At 37.3% G+C, this 23,238-nt stretch overlaps 1 protein-coding gene across 4 annotated transcripts in view; it reads right to left on the bottom strand.

Annotated features, from left to right (window-relative positions):
- LRP6 (LDL receptor related protein 6) overlaps nt 1–23,238 on the bottom strand; it is a 178,528-nt gene that overhangs the window by 68,956 nt on the left and 86,334 nt on the right. For all 4 annotated transcript variants that reach the window (XM_005207028.5, XM_005207029.5, XM_002687783.7 and 1 more), the window contains 4 exons: nt 11,329–11,525; nt 9,498–9,629; nt 6,162–6,558; nt 4,934–5,105 (listed from right to left, as the gene is read on the bottom strand). In XM_005207028.5, the coding sequence (XP_005207085.1) occupies nt 4,934–5,105; nt 6,162–6,558; nt 9,498–9,629; nt 11,329–11,525 (898 nt within the window). The remainder of the gene's footprint in view (nt 1–4,933; nt 5,106–6,161; nt 6,559–9,497; nt 9,630–11,328; nt 11,526–23,238) is intronic.

The raw sequence follows: 23,238 nt of genomic DNA, 5'->3' as shown, positions 1-23,238 counted from the left end.
GGAAAACCATCATAAGTGGTCCTTGTGTGTTTCAACAGACTTTCACAATACTCAGGCTAAAGATGCCAGACAAAGAAATTACTTTAAAAAGAAATCTGAATACTTGGGAAACAAATTTCTTTATAAGAGTACTGATTAAATAGAGGAAGCTGTCATGAGAGGAAAATGTAGCCCTGCAATTTCAGGCTTAAGACTATGAAACAGAACATTCACCAAAGGCCAAGTTTTCAGTACACATCCTACACAATAATACCCTCTTTATTCAAAAGTTCCTTGGTACTCAAGGTTCTAATAATCTCTGTTTCTCTTTCCCAACAGAATTGTGCCAGGCATAACTAGATTTTGGAGAAACTATCTATGGACGCTGTATTCTCTAAAATAGCGAAATTTATAATAAGAGATTTGAAAAAAAATTCTACATGTCTTTGACATAGATCAGAAAAACCTTTATCTCCACTAGCTCTTGCTGCATTTGTCAGCATAAGCTCTGAAATAAAAAGGGGAAAAAAAATAACAAGTATATACTGAGAAAATAAATGATGAGAAAATCTCAGAGATTTTAATACTAAAATCGCTATGACAGTATTATTATTTTCAATAAAACCAGTGATTGAAATCACATTAGTAATGTCAAGTTAAACTGGTATGTAAAAATCATCCTCAAGAAAATACAAGCTAACAGTATATTCTTAATTTTATATAAATATTTTAAACTTATAAATTTTCTCTGATATGTCTTCACTATTGGTAAGCAATACTGCAGGCCAGTAGTGCAACAAATGCTTAATGCTTTTGGCATTAGGTGGATCAAGCAACATGAGAATATTGTTAAGACACAATGTGCTTCTGCCTACTGTAAGGCCTTACAAAACAGAAATTAAGGCTTGTTTAATGTCACCTACCAGAAAAAAGAAACAACCTTTTTGGCTAATGCTTTAGTATTTATTATCAGAAAGTATTTCAGTATTTATTATTCTAACACCTGAGTGGAGGGTAGAGGGGACCCCAGTGCAGACAAGTAAACTAGAAGCCTGTGTGTAAAAGGTGATGAAATGATTTGAGCATAATGAAGAAACATAAACAAGTACCTACAGTTAAGTGGTCCCTATCAGTTCACAAATACGAAAATCAGACATACACTCACAGGAACATTCTTAAAGCACCAGTCAATACGATGATCGTCTTTTTTAAAAAAGAAAGGAAGAAAAAAAAAGACATCATTAGCACTTCACTATACAGCATTGCTCTCTGCAGAAGTTGGTTATAAATCTCAGGTAAACCTATTTATTTTTTCTTGCAACTCTGGACAACAGAAATGAAATCCAAAGCTCCCTATTAATTTTCTCTGGTTTCCCCCAATCCTCAGACTTAGCTCCCCAACATATCCAGCACCTGGTTACATCACCACTTACCAAAAGAAGTGAGTGAGAACCTGATCTAAGTAATCTCCACTGAGGGAGCAGAGAGCATAACTGAATGAACATTTTGAGCTCTTCCCATAAGATCCACGCAAAACACAAGAGCTTACTATGCCTTACAGTGCTACGTGATCATTTACCAAACCCCTATTTTTAATTCCCAAATGTACTGGAAACATACAACCCAGGTAAACTTGAAGTCTTCCAGAAGAGAACAGGGCCACTACCAGTGTAATTTACTATTTTCTTATAGTCCCAGGAAAAAGCACCTTTCATTCTTAGGCATGACAGAAGAAGAGGGGAAGCTTTCCAAAGAGAAGGGGACTAGCAAGGAGCATGTGACCTAGACTAGGTCAGATGAGCACTAAGGATAAGTTGATTACTTGCTAGCCAGCAAGTAATCTAAGAAAAGAGAGCATTTTTAAAATTATGTATCTTCCCAAAAGTTTTAGTCGACCTACTATCAAGTAAGACAAGATGAAAAGCTGGGGTCACAGCTGCTCCTATAATCACTACTTATCTCAGAGTAGGAACCTAACAGTTTTTCTTCCTCACTTATGCAAAACTGATTTAGATGGACAGCTGTGCTCTTTCCTTAGTTTGTCATATACCAGCAGTTTTAGATAACAGTATCAGCTCTATTTCCCAGATGCATCTGTAAAAAAAAAAAAAAAAAAAAAATTTTTTTTATACTGTAATTGTAATTAAAATTACAAATGCATTGAATGCTCAATTAGGGAAACTTCATCAGAATCTCCAGGGGAAAAAACAAGGGGAGGTCTTTGTGTGTATGATTTGGTAGAAGCAGATGTATCACCAACCCTGAACAATCTGTCAAAAAGAGAACAAAGAACAAATAGCAGTTGTGTTCCAATAAACCTGGAAGAAAGCTGACTGCCAAAGAATTGATGGTTTTGAACTGTGGTGTTGGAGAAGACTCTTGAGAGTCCCTTGGACTGCAAGGAGATCCAACCAGTCCATCCTAAAGGAGATCACTCCTGGGTGTTCACTGGAAGGACTGATGCTGAGGCTGAAACTCCAATACTGTGGCCACCTCATGCGAAAAGCTGACTCATTGGAAAAGACCCTGATGCTGGGAGGGCCTGGGGGCAGGAGGAGAAGGGGACGACAGAGGATGAGATGGTTGGTCGGCATCACTGACTCAACAGACATGAGTTTGAGTAAACTCTGGGAGATGGTGATGAACAGGGAGGCCTGGAGTGCTGCAGTCCATGGGGTTTCACAAAGAGTCTGACACAATTGAACAACTGAACTGAACTGACTGAAACCTGGAAGAAGAGAAGCAGATCTGAAAGGAAAGTTTAAGGATGATGGTACAACTCAAGGAAGAAAAAGGAAGTGAGAAAGCAAATGACATCACATATATTAATACATATACACAGCTCAAGAGGCCAAAATTAACCCTAATTTTTAGACCTACTGCACTTCCCACAAAATAAGAAAATAAATCCTGTAAAATATTCTATATTGTTATATGATATGTATGCATTTTTACTCTTAAACACTGTCATTCAGAACCTCCATAAAGTCCCATTTTTCTACCTGAATCTCTTGATTTCTTGTGATTTCAAATAAATTTCTCTAAATAAAGTGACCTAACATAGCCTAGACAGCATATTCAAAAGCAGACATTACTTTGCCAACAAAGGTCCACCTAGTCAAGGCTATGGTTTTTCCTGTGGTCATGTACGGATGTGAGAGTTGGACTGTAAAGAAGGCTGAGCGCCGAAGAATTGATGCTTTTGAACTGTGGTGTTGGAGAAGACTCTTGAGAGTCCCTTGGACTGCAAGGAAATCCAACCAGTCCATCCTGAAGGAGATCAGCCCTGGGATTTCTTTGGAAGGAATGATGCTAAAGCTGAAACTCCAGTACTTTGGCCACCTCATGCGAAGAGTTGACTCAATGGGAAAGACTCTGATGCTGGGAGGGATTGGGGGCAGGAGGAGAAGGGGATGACAGAGGATGAGATGGCTGGATGGCATCACTGACTCGATGGACGTGAGTCTGAGTGAACTCCGGGAGTTGGTGATGGACAGGGAGGCCTGGCATGCTGTGATTCATGGGGTCGCAAAGAGTCAGACACGACTGAGCGACTGAACTGAACTGAACTGAAACAGTCATAATAAGCTAAGAAAGATAAGATCAAATAGGGAATTTTTAAAATCCCTATGAAATAAAAAATCACGTTCTCTTCTCTGATGTAAACTATGTGCTCCTGCCTTATGTACACACAGTCCTCTGGGACACATGGGCCAAAACTGTTTTTCTAAGAGTAGTAACACATATACACTCATGGAGAGTCCAGGGTGGATCAACAATTCGCAATTCGTGAACTGGAGGGGAATGGTGTATAATCTGTACCCCAATGATGCTCATGGCCTGTCTGAAAAGTAAACTCACAACCTCTGTCTCAGCAGCACTGCACTCCAGCTGCTAAAAATTTCAACACTAACATGGATTTAGAGGGGGTGAGGGCAGTGAAACACTAACAACAGGGAAGACATTTGTATAGTCAAGTCTTTGTGAAGTTTTCTATTAATGGAAACCAGCTGCAAGAGCAGAAGATGGTTTTCAAGACTTAAGCCCAGTGGAATGGGTTTTTTTTCCTATTCCAAGATTCCAACCTGAAACGAAGGCCCTTTATCTCATTATTCCCTGAGAGTCCCTGTCACTCCCAAGAATTACCTTTCTAAAGTAACTGCTCTATAGCCCAAATTATCTATTACGAGATGCGTGCCGTGGCTTTGAAGAGCCATTCAAACCTACACCTTATATGAAATCATGTGTTCTCCAAAGAAACACTGTGATCAAAACTCTGTTTTAAGTATGTGACCCACAAGACCTCTAGCAGAGCCCAATTTAAAGTTGTAGAATTCAGACTTCACATTCATTATCAGGGATTTTCACCCTTTACAAAACAAAGTAATAAAATACTCACATATAGTGGCTGTTTCCACCATAATTCTATTCTGACTGCCCCAACGTAGTTCTATGATTTGTTAAATATTTTCCCTCAAGCCGTGGCTAATTAATTTTTCTCCCACATAGCTCATAAATCAATTTAAAAACAGTTTGCATGTAACCATCTTAATAGTTAATATATACCACAAACTTCCCCAACACCAACAAAGAGTATGCTTTGTTTTCCTGACAATGACTACCAGCTCTTCCAGTATCAAGCCTATTTAACATCTGATTTGCGCAAACTACCCCTAGGAAATTCAGGCAGTGGTTTTACCCATAATGAGAAAAATCATTCACATAAGCTTTTTAGACTAGAAATAGATGAACACCTATTTCTCATGTAAATTTAACTCAGAAATCTTCTGGTGAGTTGGAAGAAAAGATGTTAATTCCTATAATCCTAAAGGTTGATTAAAATATAAGACACCTCTGGCAACCCAGTGAAGAGACAAGAATATCTGCATCAGATCACCATCAACTCAAAAACCCTTATAAAAGTGGTTTTAAAGTGAAAAAGCAAGAAACAAACCTCAATTTTGTCTGTTTTGGCATCTCCCCAGTATATTTTGCCTTCATCATAATCCAAGGCTAAACCATTTGGCCAACCAAGAGAAGTGTTAACCAACACTACTCGATCAGAACCATCCAAAGCTGCTCGCTCAATTTTCGGGATTTCTCCCCAGTCAGTCCAATACATGTACCTACAGAAGTATACAGAGTATGAGCTAAAAACGGACAATAAACTGTAAATTTCAGATATCCTGAAGGTGAGATCCAACCCTTTTGTACACTGGTTACCAGTTAACATCTACAGAAGGAAAAACAAGATTTAAAACATACAAAGAGTCTGTTTAAGACATTTATAATTGCAGTGTATAAGCTTGTAAAAAATTTTTTCAGATCAAACAGTGTTTTCTAGGACTGATAATGAAAAATGCCTTCCAATAATGAGATTCTATGTTTAGGTTTTTTTGTGTTCCTTACCAGGAACAATCTTCTCTCTCTTGCTAGCTTATTATCTCTGACAAAAAAAAAGGTTATCCCAGTAGTAATATTCAGATGGAAAACCAATTTCCCCAAATAACTAACTCTTCTCGTAGCACTGATTCTTGTGGCTCCTGAAAGTTTAAGGGGCTCAAAGGCATTGGCATGCACTGAAGTGTAATAATCTGTCATTATGTTCACCCTCAGGATGAATCTCACATTAACAAATAACGTTGATGAGTATGTAGAAAGCTGTGTTTCCATGGATCATGGTCAGGGTGTAATAGCCAAAAAAAAAAAAAGGAAGACAGACCAGGCGTATAGCTGCACATCCTGACCAAGTTTTAGAAATCAGGCCATTCATATATTTAGGGACATTTAAAAAGAAACATATTCTTTACCAAATCATCCTAGAAGTACTGAAAATGAGATGAAATTAAATTTTCTAGAGGAAGAGAAAGAGTTCTGAAAACAATTTCTCTCCATATTTTTCATGGTCATGATACAACCTTGGCAAAATCTGCAGCCAACACCCAAAGTCAGCAAGTATGGACTTAATTTAGAAAGAAAACGTATTAAAAACATTCAGGGGAAAAAACTAGCAATTCATTAACTTGAGGTTTTATTCCAATCACTGTATTCTAAAAATGCACAGTCATTAAAGAACTATTTATTGGAAAGCAACATATACTTCATGTTGTTTTTGTCAATGTTTTGGGTACCTGCGGAAAGAGAAACCCCTGGCAAAATTTTCTGTCAGTAGAGCCTCTTACCCAACCATGGGATCTAGCACAATAGCCCGGGGTTCCTCTAAGTCCTCTGAAATCAAGATCTTCCTCATGGTCCCGTTGAGCCTTGTCACTTCTATCCGATCAGTGCCAGTGTCTGTCCAATAAAGATTTCGGGCAACCCAATCAACAGCAATACCATCAGGATGGGCAATTTGGGCAGTGACCACAAACTGACTGCCAGATCCATCTATGAAGGAGCGGCGTATGGCCCTCACTTCATCATCAGTCCAGTAGATATAGCCTTCCACGGGATCATAATCTATGGCAATGGCATGGCGGATGTCTTCTAACTGTAGAACAATGTCAGTGAAATCTGGTGTATCCAAAGAAATGCGTCTCAAGTCTGTCCTTCGGGCTAGAAGCAGTAATTCAGTGGCACCTAGAACAACAAAGGGAAAAACAATGAAGAAAAAATGGAAACCCACAGGCCAAATTTAATCTCTAAATAAAGAATGCAGAACTTTTTCAGGAACTGAAAAGCAGTGAGTATAAAAGGATACTAGGGTCTATTTTGGGTAGAATAGAAAGTAATGCAGTAAAACAGGAAGAGCTGGACTAAGAGGTCATGCTCTGTAATGGCTGAACTCTCCAAAACAACGTCTGATTCTCTCTCTGGCTTCATTCATTACATAGCCCCTGGAATTAAGAACAGCCACTTAAAGGTCAAATGAATATAACTAAGTAATGACTAAGAAGCTAAGTAGCTAAATATTAGAGGAAGTATAGGATATATGTCCTTTGTTCAAGAAAGATGTTTAAAAAGGTAAGGAATCCAGGACAAGGATCTTTTGTTATTAATGAGAATGTTCTAAAATTGGATGGATTGTGATGATTGCACAACTCTGTAAATTGACTAAAAATCACTGAATTATACACTTGAAAAGGCTGAATTTTATGATATGTAAATAACCTCAGTAAAGTTGTTTTAACAAAAAGAACTATAGGGCAATGTCTGACAGAACTAAGGACAAAAGAGGCTATGGAGGAGCAAACAGTAGCAGAAGAGAGAGGGAATGTGAGGGGAGGTAACCAAATAAATGTGACCCAGTGGTTCAAGGTGAGACCTGTGCGTTTAACAGAACTGATTCAAGCAGTTATACAAAGTCAGGCAAAACACCTCATCTCTCTAAGCCTGATATCTTCATCGGTATCTCATAGGGTTGCTGAGAGACTTAGAGGAAATAAATATAAAACTCAAAAATGTACCAAATACAAAAGTACTCAATAAATACTAGCTAATACATTATTTTCTAATAAACTCTTTAATTTTTATTTCACTGAGTTTTTAAAAACAGATTTATTTATGAAGTGTTTTAAAACCAAAGCAGCAATCAATAAAAATACAGCTCAGAATGAGAACATTACCTCAATCTTGTTTGTTTTGATTTTAAATGCTCAAGTCAACCACTAGCAAAAAATCATCTAACATTATATAAAAGCTAACAAAAAGACAGCAAGCAAGTTGACATCTGGAAAACGATTCCCAAACAAAGAAATGAGTCTGAAAGAAAATACTGATATTAAACTTCAAGCATTAATCTGGAATTATAGTAGAAAAAATTAAGGAGAGAAGAAGCTCTCAGCATCAGCTTTTTGACTCATGGATTAATTATAAATAAACCCTACCTTGGAGAGAATATAGCCCTAAATGCCACAGTGGACACCAAGTAGGAATAACTTTATAAAATTCACTGCCTCCGCTAACTACCAAAAGGAGCCAGCCATAAACTCTTCAAACAAAGAAGTCTTAGAAAGTGAAGCTGTTAATTTGGCAAGGGGATCAAAACAAAATAGTTAACTTAAGGCTGCTGCTGCTGCTAAGTCGCTTCAGTCGTGTCCGACTCTGTGCGACCCCATAGACAGCAGCCCACCAGGCTCCCCCATCCCTGGGATTCTCCAAGCAAGAACACTGGAGTGGGTTGCCATTTCCTTCTCCAATGCATGAAAGTGAAAAGTCAAAGTGAAGTCGTGTCTGACTCTTAGCGACCCCATGGATTGCAGCCCACCAGGCTCCTCTGTCCATGGGATTTTCCAGGAAAGAGTACTGGAGTAGGGTGCCATTGCCTTCTCCAAACTTAAGGCTACTACATGCCAAATGTATATCTGAAATTAAGATGCTCATTAAACAGGTACATTTGCACTGCTCTAAGGCTGTAAACAGACCACTATGGCTAAAATAAATCCACTATTTTAAAGTCTACATTTTTTAACAAAAAAGCAACATTACATAAACCTTTTGTTTTAAATTGAAACCAAATTATTGTTTGCCATGGAAACGTGTCACAAGAATCAGCCAGTTTCACCTCTGACCAGGAGGATAATTTATCAATGCCAAGTCATGACAAATACCCTGTATACCAACTCAATCCCATCTCTCTGATTCCCTGATCCCCTTGCCAGAAACTCTACTGCTGCTGCTGCTAAGTCGCTTCAGTCGTGTCCGACCCTGTGCGACCCCATAGATGGAAGCCCATGTCCCTGGGATTCTCCAGGCAAGGAACTCTAACCGACTCCTAAATAAAGGCTTCTACTTTTCAGAGTTAGATAAAGAAGCCACTGCTACATACAATTTTCTTACCAGGTCTTGTGGCTAGAGAACCAGATGGTGGTCCATAGGGTTAAGAATGAAGAACAACATTCTCTTTAAGAAGAAAAAGAGAACTGGCATTCTCCCAAACCAGAAGGACCTTGAAATGTCCTAAATCAGAACATTTCTCCAACATGCCCTCTCTACAGGGAACTGAGAGCAAGGAGAAGAGGCAGTGTGGTGGTTAAGTACAGCAACAGGCTGCTTTGAGCAGAACAATAATGAATTCTTTTCTTCTTCTGAAGGTACTTCTCTATTGTTAAAAGGCAATTAAAAATATCATTCAATCATTTTTCAGAAAATGTATCTATCCCATGATAGTCTTTATAATTAAAAGTTGTATAATATACATCTTTTCCTTGCAAAGGTTATTTACAAATGTTACTTGTTAAAAATATATTCTTTATGAGAATATTCATTTCCACAAGAAGCAACTGTGATATTCATGACTGAGATCTAACAAAGAAGAGAAATGGCACCTATTTTTTCCCCCAAAAATTGCATGTTAAAAATTCAGCTAAAATACTAAAATAATTTATAAAACAACATTCAAGAGATGCCATAAAATGCAAAACACTCCTATTACATAGGCAACTGTGAAGACTGAGGGATTAAGTGACTAGTCTCCCAAAGCACTGTAACTTACAGAGCTTATTATAGAGAAATAAAATAACCATATAGAATCCCAACTGCTATCTAAAATTCTTCCTTCTTGGCAACCAACTTCTTACCATCTTTGCAGGTTTTTCCGTTCTCCAGGAGTGTGACCCCAGTTGGGCAAGCACACTGATAAAAAGGCTTGACTGGAGACATCAAACACAAGTGGGAACAACCACCATTATCAATTCCACATGGATTTGTAGCTGTCAAATATAAATCACACTGATTAATACCAATGATTATGGATGACCTCCCCCACTCTAGGTACACAAAGGTTAACGACCATAACATAAGCACCTCTGATAAACCAAATTATTACCAAATGTCATCTGGGTGCTTGACGACCAGACCATCTGCAAGGAAGGGAATTAAACAGTGAAAAATCTACTTAGCATTCTGTATCCAAAGAGGAATACACAAGAAGTAAAGCAGGCTGTCCCTGCCCCAAAAGAGCTTGCAATCTAGCCAGTAAGCCAAAATTCATGAACAGTAATAATGGAAAATACTACACAACAACGAAATTGAGATCTTGCACATTCAGACTGTAAGTAAGTATAGAGTCAATGGGAAATAAAGCACTAACAGATTGGAGAACTGAAGAAAAGCTTCATAGTAGATACAGGCATGGCAGAAGCCTTGAAAGACAGGAAGGACAGACAGGAGGACATTTAAGTGTGGTAAAACCACACGAATGAAAGCTTGGAGGCTGTACACTGTGTGAAATAGGAAGGTGATCAGAGTAACTGAAGTTAAGATTTGACTAACAACAATAAAAGCTGAATGAGCACAGAGAAGGGAATGTCTGTGGTGGAGGCACGGAGAGTCAAGAAAAGCCACACTGTGGAAAAGATTTACATGGAAAAGGTAAGCATTATGGATTTTAAAAGGGGAAACTTAGAACCAGAGATTAATTAGAAAATCTGAAGAAACAATAGAAAAGGATGAATTTAAACAATATTCAGAGAAAAATCAACATGGAAACAAAAAATATGAAAAAGGCAGTATCACAGATAATTGCAAATTCTCAAACAAGTAAAACATAAAGGATCAACAGTGCCATTAAAAAGCCAACAATGAGAATAAGACATTTATACAAGTGACTAACATTCTTTTTTTTTTTTTTTACAAAAGAGTAACACAAACATTTTAAAACATTTTTATGAACTCATGATCACTGGATTCCAATATGACACATTCAATATTTGACTATCTCCCCTTAAATGGAAAGAGCTAATACAAAGTAATGCATAATCCAAAAGCCCTGCATTTTTGGCTCTGGAATACAATCTGAAATACACTCAGACACGTCAGACATTTATTTACACACAAGTGCCAAACACTTAACATTCTCTTGCAAGAAACTGTTGTCAGCAGTCACAGTCCAAATCATTATAAAGGGTGACCAGAAACAGAAGAAAAAGGAGGGGGAGATATACACAGAAAAGGGATAAGCAAGTACTTTACTGAAGCAACCTGAGGTACTTAAATGAACCAGTTACATTAATAATTACATTAATTAATAATTAAGAGGTTTCCATTCAAGGAAAGTGTCTGTTTCTAAACATACAATGGACGAAATCACTCATTAGTGAGAAATAATATGAATACAAAATGTATTTGCACAGAATCTTAATACATGAGCTATCTCAATTTTTTTTTTCCTCTCTCTTCTTTACCTTCATAACCCCAGACTAAAACAAAGGGCTGAGGTGGTCTGCAGCGATAGATACTAAGCTACAAATGGTTTAGACTATTGTCTACCTTGAATTTTGACATTTTCCCAATTTTTTATTCCTTCCCACTCTGAATACATCCTCTCTCCTCTTGCCCCCTCACTAAAGCCAGACATCAGAGGGCTACAAAGCTATTCCAACTTGCAATTTAAAAATCAAGATCACTTACCATTTGGCTGCCTCTGTTGGCTGAAGACATGTATATCCATGGGAGAGAAGATGTTAGAATGGATTTCACGCAGACCCTCGCCAGTGTACTTGTTGCAAGCCAAAATGGAATGTGTATTCCAGTCAGTCCAGTACAATGTGTCCTCAAATAACGTCAGGGCAAAAGGATGTGGAAGGGAACCTTTAACCACCGCCTGCCTAGTAACCCAAAAAGAAAAGCGCAAACATTTCTAAATTTTCTTTTTTAATCTAAACTTTATTGCTCCCACTGAAATGGTCTTGTAGTCCACATTAACACATACAAATCCTGGATAACATGTACCTTAAGGTCAAATATACCTATGAAAAATAGTCACAGAGTAAATTCAAATTTATTTGAGTTCATGGTGTGCAAATTCCCCAATCAAGAACGGTTTCTAGCTTGGCACCGGGCGCCAGGCGCACTGCAAGCAGACGAGTGAGAGCTAACGTACCAACACTGCTGTCGGTTCCCATCTCTCACCCTCCCACATGATTCATGTCATCAGGAGGAGGAAGGCCAGCAACATGAAAAATCCCAGGGTTTGAAGAAGTCACTGGGAAGTAGTTTTAATTAGCAGTAAGTTTCTCCCTTCTTGATGTGGAAGAACAAATAATCTGAGCCTATTTCTTCGGTCACTTTTTATGGCTTTCATAAGTGAAGAGTAAAAACATGCACATGAGGCTAGAAAGGCATTCTGGGAGAGTTCTCTCTGCAAAGCCCAGATTAGCTGCAGCAAATGATCATCTTAGCTGGCTTTCTGCTGTATGGTTACTTCATCCCCACAAGCCAAGGGGCAAAGAGGAAGCCCAACCACTGGCTGAATGTGTTCAAGAGACAAAGCAGATCCCCAAATTCATAAGCAATCCTAACTATATGGAAGGAGAGGTAGACAGCCTGACCAGTACTCAAGACACAGAACTGTGCAGTCTCACGGAGAGTTATGTAAATAAGAAAATTCTTGAATAATGAATAAATCACATTTAAGCCACAGTAATAAATTAAGAAAATAAATGCTTTGATATTTTCGTAATACCAAATCTTAATATTTTCATAAATCACTCAACGAGGAGAGAAAGAGGAAAATGTAAGCAATTAAAGAGAAATAAAGGATAACACACTCAAAGACAATCCAACTTTTCGGTCCGTAAGGTTATCTGATGATTTCTAATACCTAACAGACCACCTATACTAAATTAAAGAGCAGTAAGATCATTTTCATCTAAGCAGAATTACACGGAATGATTCTAGCCTAAAGTGTTTAAAATTTGAGCCAGATTTTTCAATAACTGAATTCAAGATTAGAATGACTAGTTTCACAAACTTTCTATTTTAAAACCTCACAACTATGCCACCCATCACCACAATTTTCTCCTCTCACTTTTCTTAACTCTCACTTCCCTAGCATATTACTTTCTCTCTCATTTCCCAATAACAACTGTCACAATGTCACGATGTCTACTTCTGAAGTGGACTTTCTTTCACTTTTTAAATGAACAGCTTTATAACATTTACGATTGTTACTATGTGAGTGATACCATAGTTCAAGTTCAAATTTAAATAGGCTTGCACCCCACTCCAGTACTCTTGCCTGGAAAATCCCATGGACGGAGGAGCCTAGTAGGCTGCAGTCCATGGGGTCGCTAAGAGTCAGACAGGACTGAGTGACTTCACTTTGACTTTTCACTTTCATGCATTGGAGAAGGAAATGGCAACCCACTCCAGTGTTCTTGCCTGGAGAATCCCAGGGACGGGGAAGCCTGGTGGGCTGCCATCTACGGGGTCGCACAGAGTCGGACACGACTAAAGTGACTTAGCAGCAGCAGCATATTTTACACTTAAGTATCCCAAAATTCATTATGGTAAAACATAAACAGCTGCCAAGAAAGTAAAGTAACATGATTGAGAAATATAAGTAATACTAAAGATGAAATTACTTAGGCTTTCATTAGACATCTTAAAGTATTAGAAATTACATTATCAGTTCTTTGAAAGACTTTGGGGAGGAAAAAAAGTCTAAGTCCTTTGTATATTATTAAATAAAAAGTTAAAATTCACTCTAATAAGCTTAACACAGAAGAATTAACAGATAGCAATAGCCAAAATCCCTCTCTAAAAGATATACGCATTTTACAACCTGACTGAAAGCATTGATGTACTGATAAGAAATGAGCCTGGCGTGCTGCAGTCTGCTGAGTTGTAAAGAGTTGGACTTGACCTGGCAGCCGAACAACAAGAAATGAGACAGAACTGAGTTCAAATGTCCCCCTGCAATTACAATAACTTATTTCCACAAATTCTGTTTTCCTCACCTGTTATTAAAAGATGATAATCTAACCTGAGTTACTGTGAAGATTAAATCATAATATATGAAAAAGCATTTAGGCATTATGCTTGGTACTTAATAAACATTTCATAAATGGCTCCTCAACTTTAGGACGTCTGTTTTCAGTATTTTAGTATTTCTGATTCAGGGATAATATTTTACAAGTTTAGTAAACATTTCATGTGCTAGTCAATAAAAAGCTTACTAGAGTCAAGTAAATACTAGACTTTGGCTTATTTATATTCCCAGGATCTCACACAATACAGTATGTATGAATTAGTTAGATTCATTAGTATTATTACATACTCAGTGAATGCCTGATAAAATGAAACATTTTAAATGAAATATGAAATTAACAAAAAGCACAGCTAAGATGGCTATCACTCATTGTCATATTCTTTGGTAATTTGTCTAGCCAATGGTGATCTGTTCCTCAAAGTACAGATTAGTGTACACTGTCTTCACCTGTCTTCTCTCTGGTTGGGACTACTCCCCTGGAAACTCAAGTGAAAAGAAGGAGTTGATCATGGATAGTGAGAACAAATGTGGCAGGCAAGATTGAAGCCCAGTTCTTCAGTAGTATGCCTCAACTATAACAGGAATTAAAAAGTGGATCACTACAATGGGTACCAAAAGAAAGAAACCAAAACCCCAAGTGATGTTATGCTTTAGTGCTGGCAACCTCTAAGCATCACCTCCTCCACCTGCCCATCATTTTCTTACGAGCTCATTCTCGCCAGTATCCCAAGTACAGGTGTGCACTTGCTGTCTATTTCAGATTCTACGGCTGACAGGTGCCTCTTTCAAATTCTGCACCAACCAGACTTACCCTTTATAAAACACCTGTGCACTTGTATTCACTTTCTGTTTCTGGACCTCCTCCCAGAAAGTTGTCCTCTGCCCCTGACTCAGAACTCCCCATCTGTGTAGGAAACAAATCTACTTAATCACATCAAAGTACTACTATGATAAATTCTGACATCTGAACCTAACCTTAGAAGAGTTTCTCCACATCACAGTGAGGTTTTCTTAACACCTAAAAATATGACAACAGTGGTAGCAGTATACAGTGTTTGAAAAAAATCTCTACAAGTCTTTCACAGGAAAACAGAACAACTAGGAAGGAAAATCAAAACCTCATGGACAACACTTACAACCAAGACAGGTAAGAAGGTATTACTTCAAAACCCTAGACACAGAAAGGAAAACTACCAACAGCTGTAAGATCTGATTAGCATCAGCACTTCTGCAGGAGGAATCAGAAGGAAAAAAATAGGGCATTTGGCAGATCCAGGCCCAGGAGAACACACAACAGATAGCAATGGAAAGCTTCACAAACCAATCTGAGAGCAGCAGCTGACAAGGAATGGTTCTGGCCACTTGGAGAGTGAGTGAATACAAAGACTGGATGGATGGTACGGAAGGGACTGGCATACTAACAAGGAACTCTCTCACTGGCCCAACAGAGCTCCCTTCCAGACAAAGGCCCAATCCGACCTACAGGGAACAGAAAGAAAGTGAGGATGACAGTGCAAGAGAAATAATGGAAAATAAGGTGCAGAAAAAACTGGCAGAAGGAAACAGAGCTAGGAGTTTGCACAAGCAAGCTGCCAACTTTTCAAACACACACACTCAAGACTTCTGTAAAGTGAATGAAGTTATGATAAACTCTGCCTTCTTCAACAAGTTCCAGAAAAACAATTTCATGTGAAAATATAAAAATATATTAAGATCAAGCCCCATTTTAAAAGTTAGTTTTAAAGGCACTTCCCTGGAGGCCCAGTGGTTAAGACTCTGTACATCCAATGGAGGGGGCACAGGTTCAATCCCTGGTCAGGGAACTGACATCCCACAGGCCACAGATGTGGCCAAAGAAATAAAAAGTTAATATTAAAAACAAAAAAGAATAAAGAAAATAACATCCCTAAGGACAATACAAATATGCCAGAAAAACTGGCTCTAGAGCAAATAGTTCACAACCTATTACAAAATACTTTAAATGCTTTAAAGTAGTATACTAGTGATAAAAGAACAACAAAAATTTAAAATTTAAAACCTCAAACTGAGGTGAAAGAACTAACGAAAGTGTCAGAAGTCACTTCAATGAATTATCAACTAGAAATAACACAAGAGTGAATAAACAGAACCGATAAGGAAATAGAAACAGCTGGTGAAAATAAAGAATTTTTTCTTTTTTCGTGATTTTTTTCTGTTTTATTAAGAAATAATTAACATACTGGGTTGACTAAAAAGTTCATTTGGGTTTTTCTGCAAGATGTTAAAGAAAACATCTTACGTATTATTATACATATTGTGTGTGTGTGCATATATGTATATAAAAGGCAAAGGGTGTTAAACTGGGTAAAACTAAACAAGATTCAACTGTATGCTGTCTACAAGAGGCACACATACCCAAAGACCCAAATTTACTGAAAGCCAACAGTAACCATAAGTGAGATGAAGTGGTCTATCAGACAAAACATACTTTCAGACAAAAAAATATTACTAGAGATAAAGCAGCACGTTTTATAATGGCAGTCAAATCATCAAGAAGATATAGCGATTATAAACATACACAAGTAAAAACAGCCCCAAACAAAGCAAAACCTGACAGAACTGAAGGAAAAAACAAAACAGTAACAGTCTGAGATCTCAAAATCCTATTCTCATTAATAGGTAGGACAACTAGACAGAAAATCATCAAGGATATGGAACTCTGAATATTAGGACAAGTATCAATTAATTTTAAAAGACTGAAATCATACAAAGTATATTCTCTAAGATCCTGTTCAATGGCCAAAAAAAAAAAAAAAAAAATCACTGCTTTCCCCCAAAGGTCAGGAACAAAGCAAGAATGTCTTCTATTCAGCAGAGGGTCTAGTGAGTATTATGAAATAAGACTAAAGGCAACCAGATGGGAAGGGAAGAAATAAAACTGTCATTATTCACAGATGACATGATTCTGTATGCAGAGAACACTGAAGAATTTAAAAGAAAAAAAAGCCTCAGACGTACTTAATTCGACAAGGTTACAGCATACAAGATTAATATATAGAAATAAATTTCTACAGACTAGCAGTGAAAAATACAAAAAGTGATACAGCCAACTAATATTTAGCAAGGGAACCAAGAACAGCCAATGAAGAAAAAGCAGTTTCTTTAATAAATGGTGCTGAGAAAAACGGCAAAATTGAAATTTATTAAATAACTTGTTCATAACACCATAAAAAATAACCAAATATTCGGAAGTGAATAAAAGAGTGTAAGACATCATACATAAAGTGGATCACAGATCTAAATGTTAGGAATTAAAACAATAAAACTCTTAGAAAAGCATCAATCCTTGTGACTTTGGTTTAAGCAAAGATTTCTTAGTACCTCAAAAACACTTATAACAACAACCAAGAAAAGCTAATAGATTGAACTTTTATTTCTAAGTAATATATCCAATGAAGAACTCATATCTAGAATACATAAAATTCTTACAGCTCAACAGTAAGAGAAATAAACGAATTTAACAGTGGGCAATTCACTTGAATAGTGTCTTAAATATTCAACTGAGCCTCACGTGAAGGAAGACCAAACTCAACTATATTCAAGAAGATTATAGGCAAAACAGATTGAAGGAAAGTTAATAATTTATCTTCTGGAATAGAGGCAAAAGAGAAGCATAAAGGAACCTAAACCACACTGGCAAAATCTGGCATTACTTTCTCCAAAATCATCATTTTCTCCTGATTACATAAAGAGTACATGTATGTTCACTAGAAAAAAACTGGAAATAGAAATACAAAGTGTATCTTCCCATTCCTTGATTAGGTGCACATGTACAAAGTGTACATGTATGTACACAAATACAAGCGACTTCCAAAGGTCAAGGCATGGAACACTGGTTTCTGTTATCAAGAGCTGAGGCACAACATGAAACCAACTAAGATAGAACAGGAAACCAACTAACCAATGGAATTTAGAATTAATAATTTGGTAAAAATTCATTCGCTCTAAATCACAGCCCCCAACAGGACGAAAGAGAACAGCTGAGCCAAAGCAAGAGACAACTGAGGCACCTGCACCAAACACAAATAGAGAGCATTCGCCACCCATCAGGACTGAGCTTCTTCACGGGATTATATGCAGCGGGCCCCATGCACCTTGTTGCATTAATGATGATTAATATGCCCTGAGGAAAAAATGGTTAATGTATGCATTCTGAAAGACTCCAATGCGTGCTGTCATCTTATTTAAACAACATCTGCCTGTAACTTTTTTTTTTTTTTTACAAAAAGTGAATTTCTGTAAATGCCCAGCATTTAGTGCGTTATAATGACCTGTCTTCATTTCATAATGTATTGTAAAAATTTTAATATTATTAAATATTGGTTTCATATTAATTTTAGAGGCTATATAACACTGCACTGAATGTGCTATAATTAAAAAACCCATGTTGCCAACATTATATATTAAATAAAGCATCTTTAAACATAAACATATATTTTAAAAATTATATAATCATCAGTTGACAAAAATTTTTTGACCACAGTCTAGCAGAAACCTAACGGTATTTCTCCTGAGAACATGGTTCATTACCCACTGTATTTCAGTGTTCTGCTAACACCAAGAACTCTGCTGATACCATGATCGTGCTTATTCTCTGGCACCACTGAACTCATTCACAGCCAGCTTTAACTACACCTCTGATCTTTGCCTAACATGTTCAATCATGTCAAATTTGGTTGCCATAAGGTGCATGTCCTTTAGTGTCTGGTATATGCAGTATTTCCCAGAGGTGCTAACAGAATCCAGATGAGGCCCATCTTTCACCCTACCCCACCTCCCTCTCACCAGCCTCACCTTCAGCCCTCCATCTCTAGAGTTGTGGTCACTACTGTTTATGTGGGTAAATTTCTTCAATTTGCTTCTGTGGGAAGCAGATTCTTCACAAGCTCAGTAGATGACCAACCGTGCTGATCTGCCTGGGTCTGAGGGTGTTCCCGGAAACCAGGCAAATGGGGATAGCTGATCAGGAGCAGCTCGGACTGGGACATCCCTCAGTCTTGAAGAAATTCTTCAACATATCTGGTTTGTGGTCGTTATCTCTGCCTAAGCCTCTAGCACTGATGCAAAATACCCCTAAGTTTACAGTCCACGGCTTTAACAACCATTAACTTGGTAATGGCTATAAATCTAAGACTCCCTCTGAGACTACTCTGCTGAGCAGCAGGCTCATTCATCCAAAGCTCCCCAGACTTCATCATCATAGTTTTCTATTAGCAACTCAAATGCAAATGCAAACTTGTCCAAATTGGAATTCAATCTCACTCTCTTTCTACATTAAAAAAAAATGAAAAGGAAGGAAGGAAGAAGAATCTATCTTCCTTTCCTTAATCTTCTATCTCACTGAATGGCATTTCCATTGAATAAGCCATTCAAAGCAGAAACCTAGGAGCTATCATAAACACCATCAGGGAGCCACAAATGGTTTGACAGGATTGGGGCACAGCAGACAAGGGCAGAAGTGGTAAGAATATTGTCTAAAACAAGGTAAATAAATGAGATCATGTAAATTACAGTGAAGAGATTATACTTTTCTGGAGAATGATGATGACTAACTGGAAGACTTAAGGAAATGAAATCATTAGTCTTCATTCTCTACACAACTACCAAAGGTATTTCTTTTTTTTTTTTTACCAAAGGTATTTCTAAAAGACAAATCCATGTCAATCTGCAACTTCAAAACCTCCAATGACTCAACACCTACAGGCTAAAATTCAAATGCCTCATTTTAGAATACTAGACCTTGTGTGATCTGGCTCTTAGCCAGTTCTCTACACTTGCCTCCAACCATCCCTCACATTTCTAACTGCAGTTGAATAGGAGGAACACTGACAAACCAAAGCATTAATAACCTTCATAACTTTAATAACCTTCATAACTTTAATAACCATAACTTGAAAACCTGACTCTAGTCATCAGGAATTTAAAATTTTTCACAGAAAGAGCTTTTATATTCCTCCCAGTTTTTAAAGTTTATTATCTTTCTTCAGTGTCTGTCAAGGCCAGTTAAAAGTGTGTATTTATCCAAGATATCCAAGATACCTATGTCACAAAGTCAACTAACCATATACATGTAAACTACCTTCTGAACCCTATTCTGTTCCACTGACATCTATGCTCAGATTTAGTACCTCATTGTTTCAACTACTCTAGCTTTACAGGAAGCCCTGAAATCAAGTGCGAAGTCACAGTATCCAAAGTCCACGGTTTACCTTAAAGACCAGTCTTGGTGGTGATATACACATATACCTATCATTATACTACAAGTTTTCTCACTGTCCTAAATTTAAATCCTCTGTGCCTATTCATGCCTTCACCCACCCTCTTTTCAGTCTCTTTTTAACTGAAATACTGATTTACAATATTCTGCTAGTTTCAGGTGTACTGCAAAGTGATTCAGTTATATATATATATATATGTAACATATATGTATATATACTCTTTTCAAGATTCTTTCCCAATATAAGTTATTACAAAATACTGAATATAGTTCCCTGTGCTATACAGTAGGTCCTTGTTGGGTACCTATTTTATATATAGTAGTATGCATATTTTAATCCCATACTCCTAATTTAATCCCTCCTCTCGCCCTTTCCCCTTTAGTAAATTTCTTTTCTATGTCTGTTTTAATCTCTAAGTTCCCTTATCATCTTTGCAGTTTATCTGTTCAAACAACCCCTGTCATTTGCCCTGTGTGTCTGAATCTGCTGATGCATACACATGGCGCAATTCAATGTTTCCCTGTCCTCTGCTTTCCCACACAATTCCTGCAAATAACAACTCTGATCAGACTCCTAATGAATTGATCCTTTTGGCAAGATAAAAGGGGGTGACACTCTTTTCTTCCATCAAATAGGGTCTGTTCTTTTCCTTGTGATGAAGCAGCCACTGATGTTCAATGCCTAGACTGAACAGTTCACTAGAAGTAATAAAATGCTGATAATTCTAATTATTTCTCATTTACTAGCTGGAATAGCTTTTTTGTATCTACTAATTTGTTAGCTACTGGTAGATTCCTATAGAAAAGGGGGGATAAATTGCTGGATTCTTTCTCTTTATTACCAACATTCAAGCTAATGAACTGGTTGGTTCCCTTCATCCTCTGAAAGTAACTACTTCCTTTTCTTAAAATTAAAGAAAGACAGAAAATCAGTATGAACTCAAGGATTTAAACAAACCTGGTGGGTTTCAATCAATCTCTGACCAGAGAGAGACTTTTCAAATTATTTCTCTGGGCTTTACGAAATGACGCTAATAGCCTGTAACAGCTTCCATGCTATCGACTATGACATAACATCCCAGCTCAACTTGGGTATTTCCTGTAAGAGACTTAGGGTTACCCAAATCACACCTGATTTCTTTTAAGGTGGAACAATTTTCCAAGAATACGGTCTGGGTGGGTTTTTTTTTTCCCCCTAGTCCTCATCAGTGGTCATAAGAAATAAACATACATATTTGTATGTATTTTTATAACTTACAATAACTAATGAGCTCACACCAGTACTCTCAACTAAAACTCAGAATTATCAATTTCTCTTAAACTCCACAATACTACATCTATACATCTTTTCTTCCACACGGAGAGTTCTACATATTCACTGGCATTTGATTTAATATATCCAAAAATTACTCACTTATTTGATCCAAAATTAAAAATATTAATACCAATACACCAATGTAATTACCATAAAGAGTTAAACAAAATCTGTGTATATAGTACCTGTACTTCTCACTCTGATTTTTTATTTTACTCCATTTTTTCTTTTTTAGCTATGCTGCAAAGCATGCAGGATCTTAGTTTCCCAACCAAGAATCGAACTCATGTCCCCTGCAGTAGAAGCCGTGGCACCTTAACCACTAGATGGCCAGGGAAGTCCCTTCATTCCAATTTTTCAGAATGGTACTTTATTTACATTATCTAAACATACAGTCATTACATACCATACTCTCAATTTTAATCATCCTTCAATTTTCATACAAGTTAATTATATGTTTACTGCTCTTTACCAAGCCTTATTTTGTTATCTTGCTCATCACTGTGATTATCTAAAGCTCAGCCACTAGTCCATTTTCACAATGACTCAGGGAAATAGTATTTCTTGATTTCTTTCATGTTCACAACAGTTCATCTATAGCTTTGTATAAGGAAAGTCAATTTTGCTGGGGGGAAAAATAATTGGTTCACACTCTCCCTGAGTATCTTTTAAAAATACTACTTCACTTAATTCTGACAAGGAGTGTTGCTGTGAGAAAGCCTAATGTGAATCTAATTTTCTTTTTCATTTGAAAAATTATTTATTTTACTATTAAAGGCCCAGAGAATATTTTCCTTTTTCTACAGAGTAACTTTACTAGAATATACCTTGGTGCTGTTTGCTTTAACTTGTATTACCAAGTACATAATGTTCTCTTATCAATCTGTAGACTCGAATCTCCTTTTAAGAAACTTTCCCAGAATTACAGTTTCTCATATTTGTTCTCTTACTTTCCTTAGGTTATCTTCCTAACAGGGTTTTTTATCTATGTGTTTTTCCTTCTTTGCCTATCTTTAATATTTGTCACTTTCTCTCAAATCCTTTTCATCTTTTTCCATTTCTTTTAGTCCTCAATTTTTCCCCCTTTACAACTTCAATTTAAAATCTTTTCGGTTTAGTCACTCTTGTGTCCCTTCCAGTTTAGTTGGCTTTTCTGAAATTAGTTTTTTCTTTTACTTCTTTCCTCAGTTCTGGCATCTCATCTCTGAACTTTCTCATTCTAACTTATGTTGGTCTTTGATATGTAATATTGGTGTCTCAATTAGTGATAGTGCATTTTAAAGTGGAGGTTTGATCTATTCTGGGTTGGTAAAGAATCCACCTGCAATGCAGGAGACCCCAGTTCAATTCCTGGGTTGGGAAGATCTGCTGGAGAAGGCATAGGCTATCCATTCCAGTATTCTTTGGCTTCCCTGGTGGCTCAGCTGGTAAAGAATCCACCAGCAATGTGGGAGATCTGGGTTCAATCCCTGGGTTGGGAAGATTCCCTGGAGAAGGGAACTGCTACCTACTCCAGTATTCTGGCCTGGAGAATTCCACGGATTGTTTAGTCCATGGGGTCACAAAGAGTTGGACAGGACTGAGAGCCTTTGGAACAACAGATTGGTTCGAAATAGGAAAAGGAGTATGTCAAGGCTGTATATTTTCACCCTGCTTAATTAACTTATTTGCAGAGTACATCATGAGAAATGCTGGGCTGGATGAAGCACAAGTTGGAATCAAGGTTGCCGGGAGAAATATCAATAATCTCAGATATGCAGATGACACAACCCTTATGGCAGAAAGCAAAAAAGAACTGAAGAGCCTCTTGATGAAAGTGAAAGAGGAGAGTGAAAAAGTTGACTTAAAACTCAACATTTAAAAACTAAGATCATGGCACCCAGTTCCATCACTGCATGGCAAAAAGATGGGGAAACAACAGAAACAGTGAGAGACTTTATTTTTGGGGGCTCCAAAATCACTGCATGGTGACTGCAG

The sequence above is a fragment of the Bos taurus genome, chromosome 5 (genome assembly GCF_002263795.3).
Source record: "Bos taurus isolate L1 Dominette 01449 registration number 42190680 breed Hereford chromosome 5, ARS-UCD2.0, whole genome shotgun sequence".
Lineage (NCBI taxonomy): Eukaryota > Metazoa > Chordata > Mammalia > Artiodactyla > Bovidae > Bos > Bos taurus.
The sequence above is the reverse complement of the archived record's forward strand: the minus strand, read 5'-3'. Positions and strand labels throughout refer to the sequence as shown.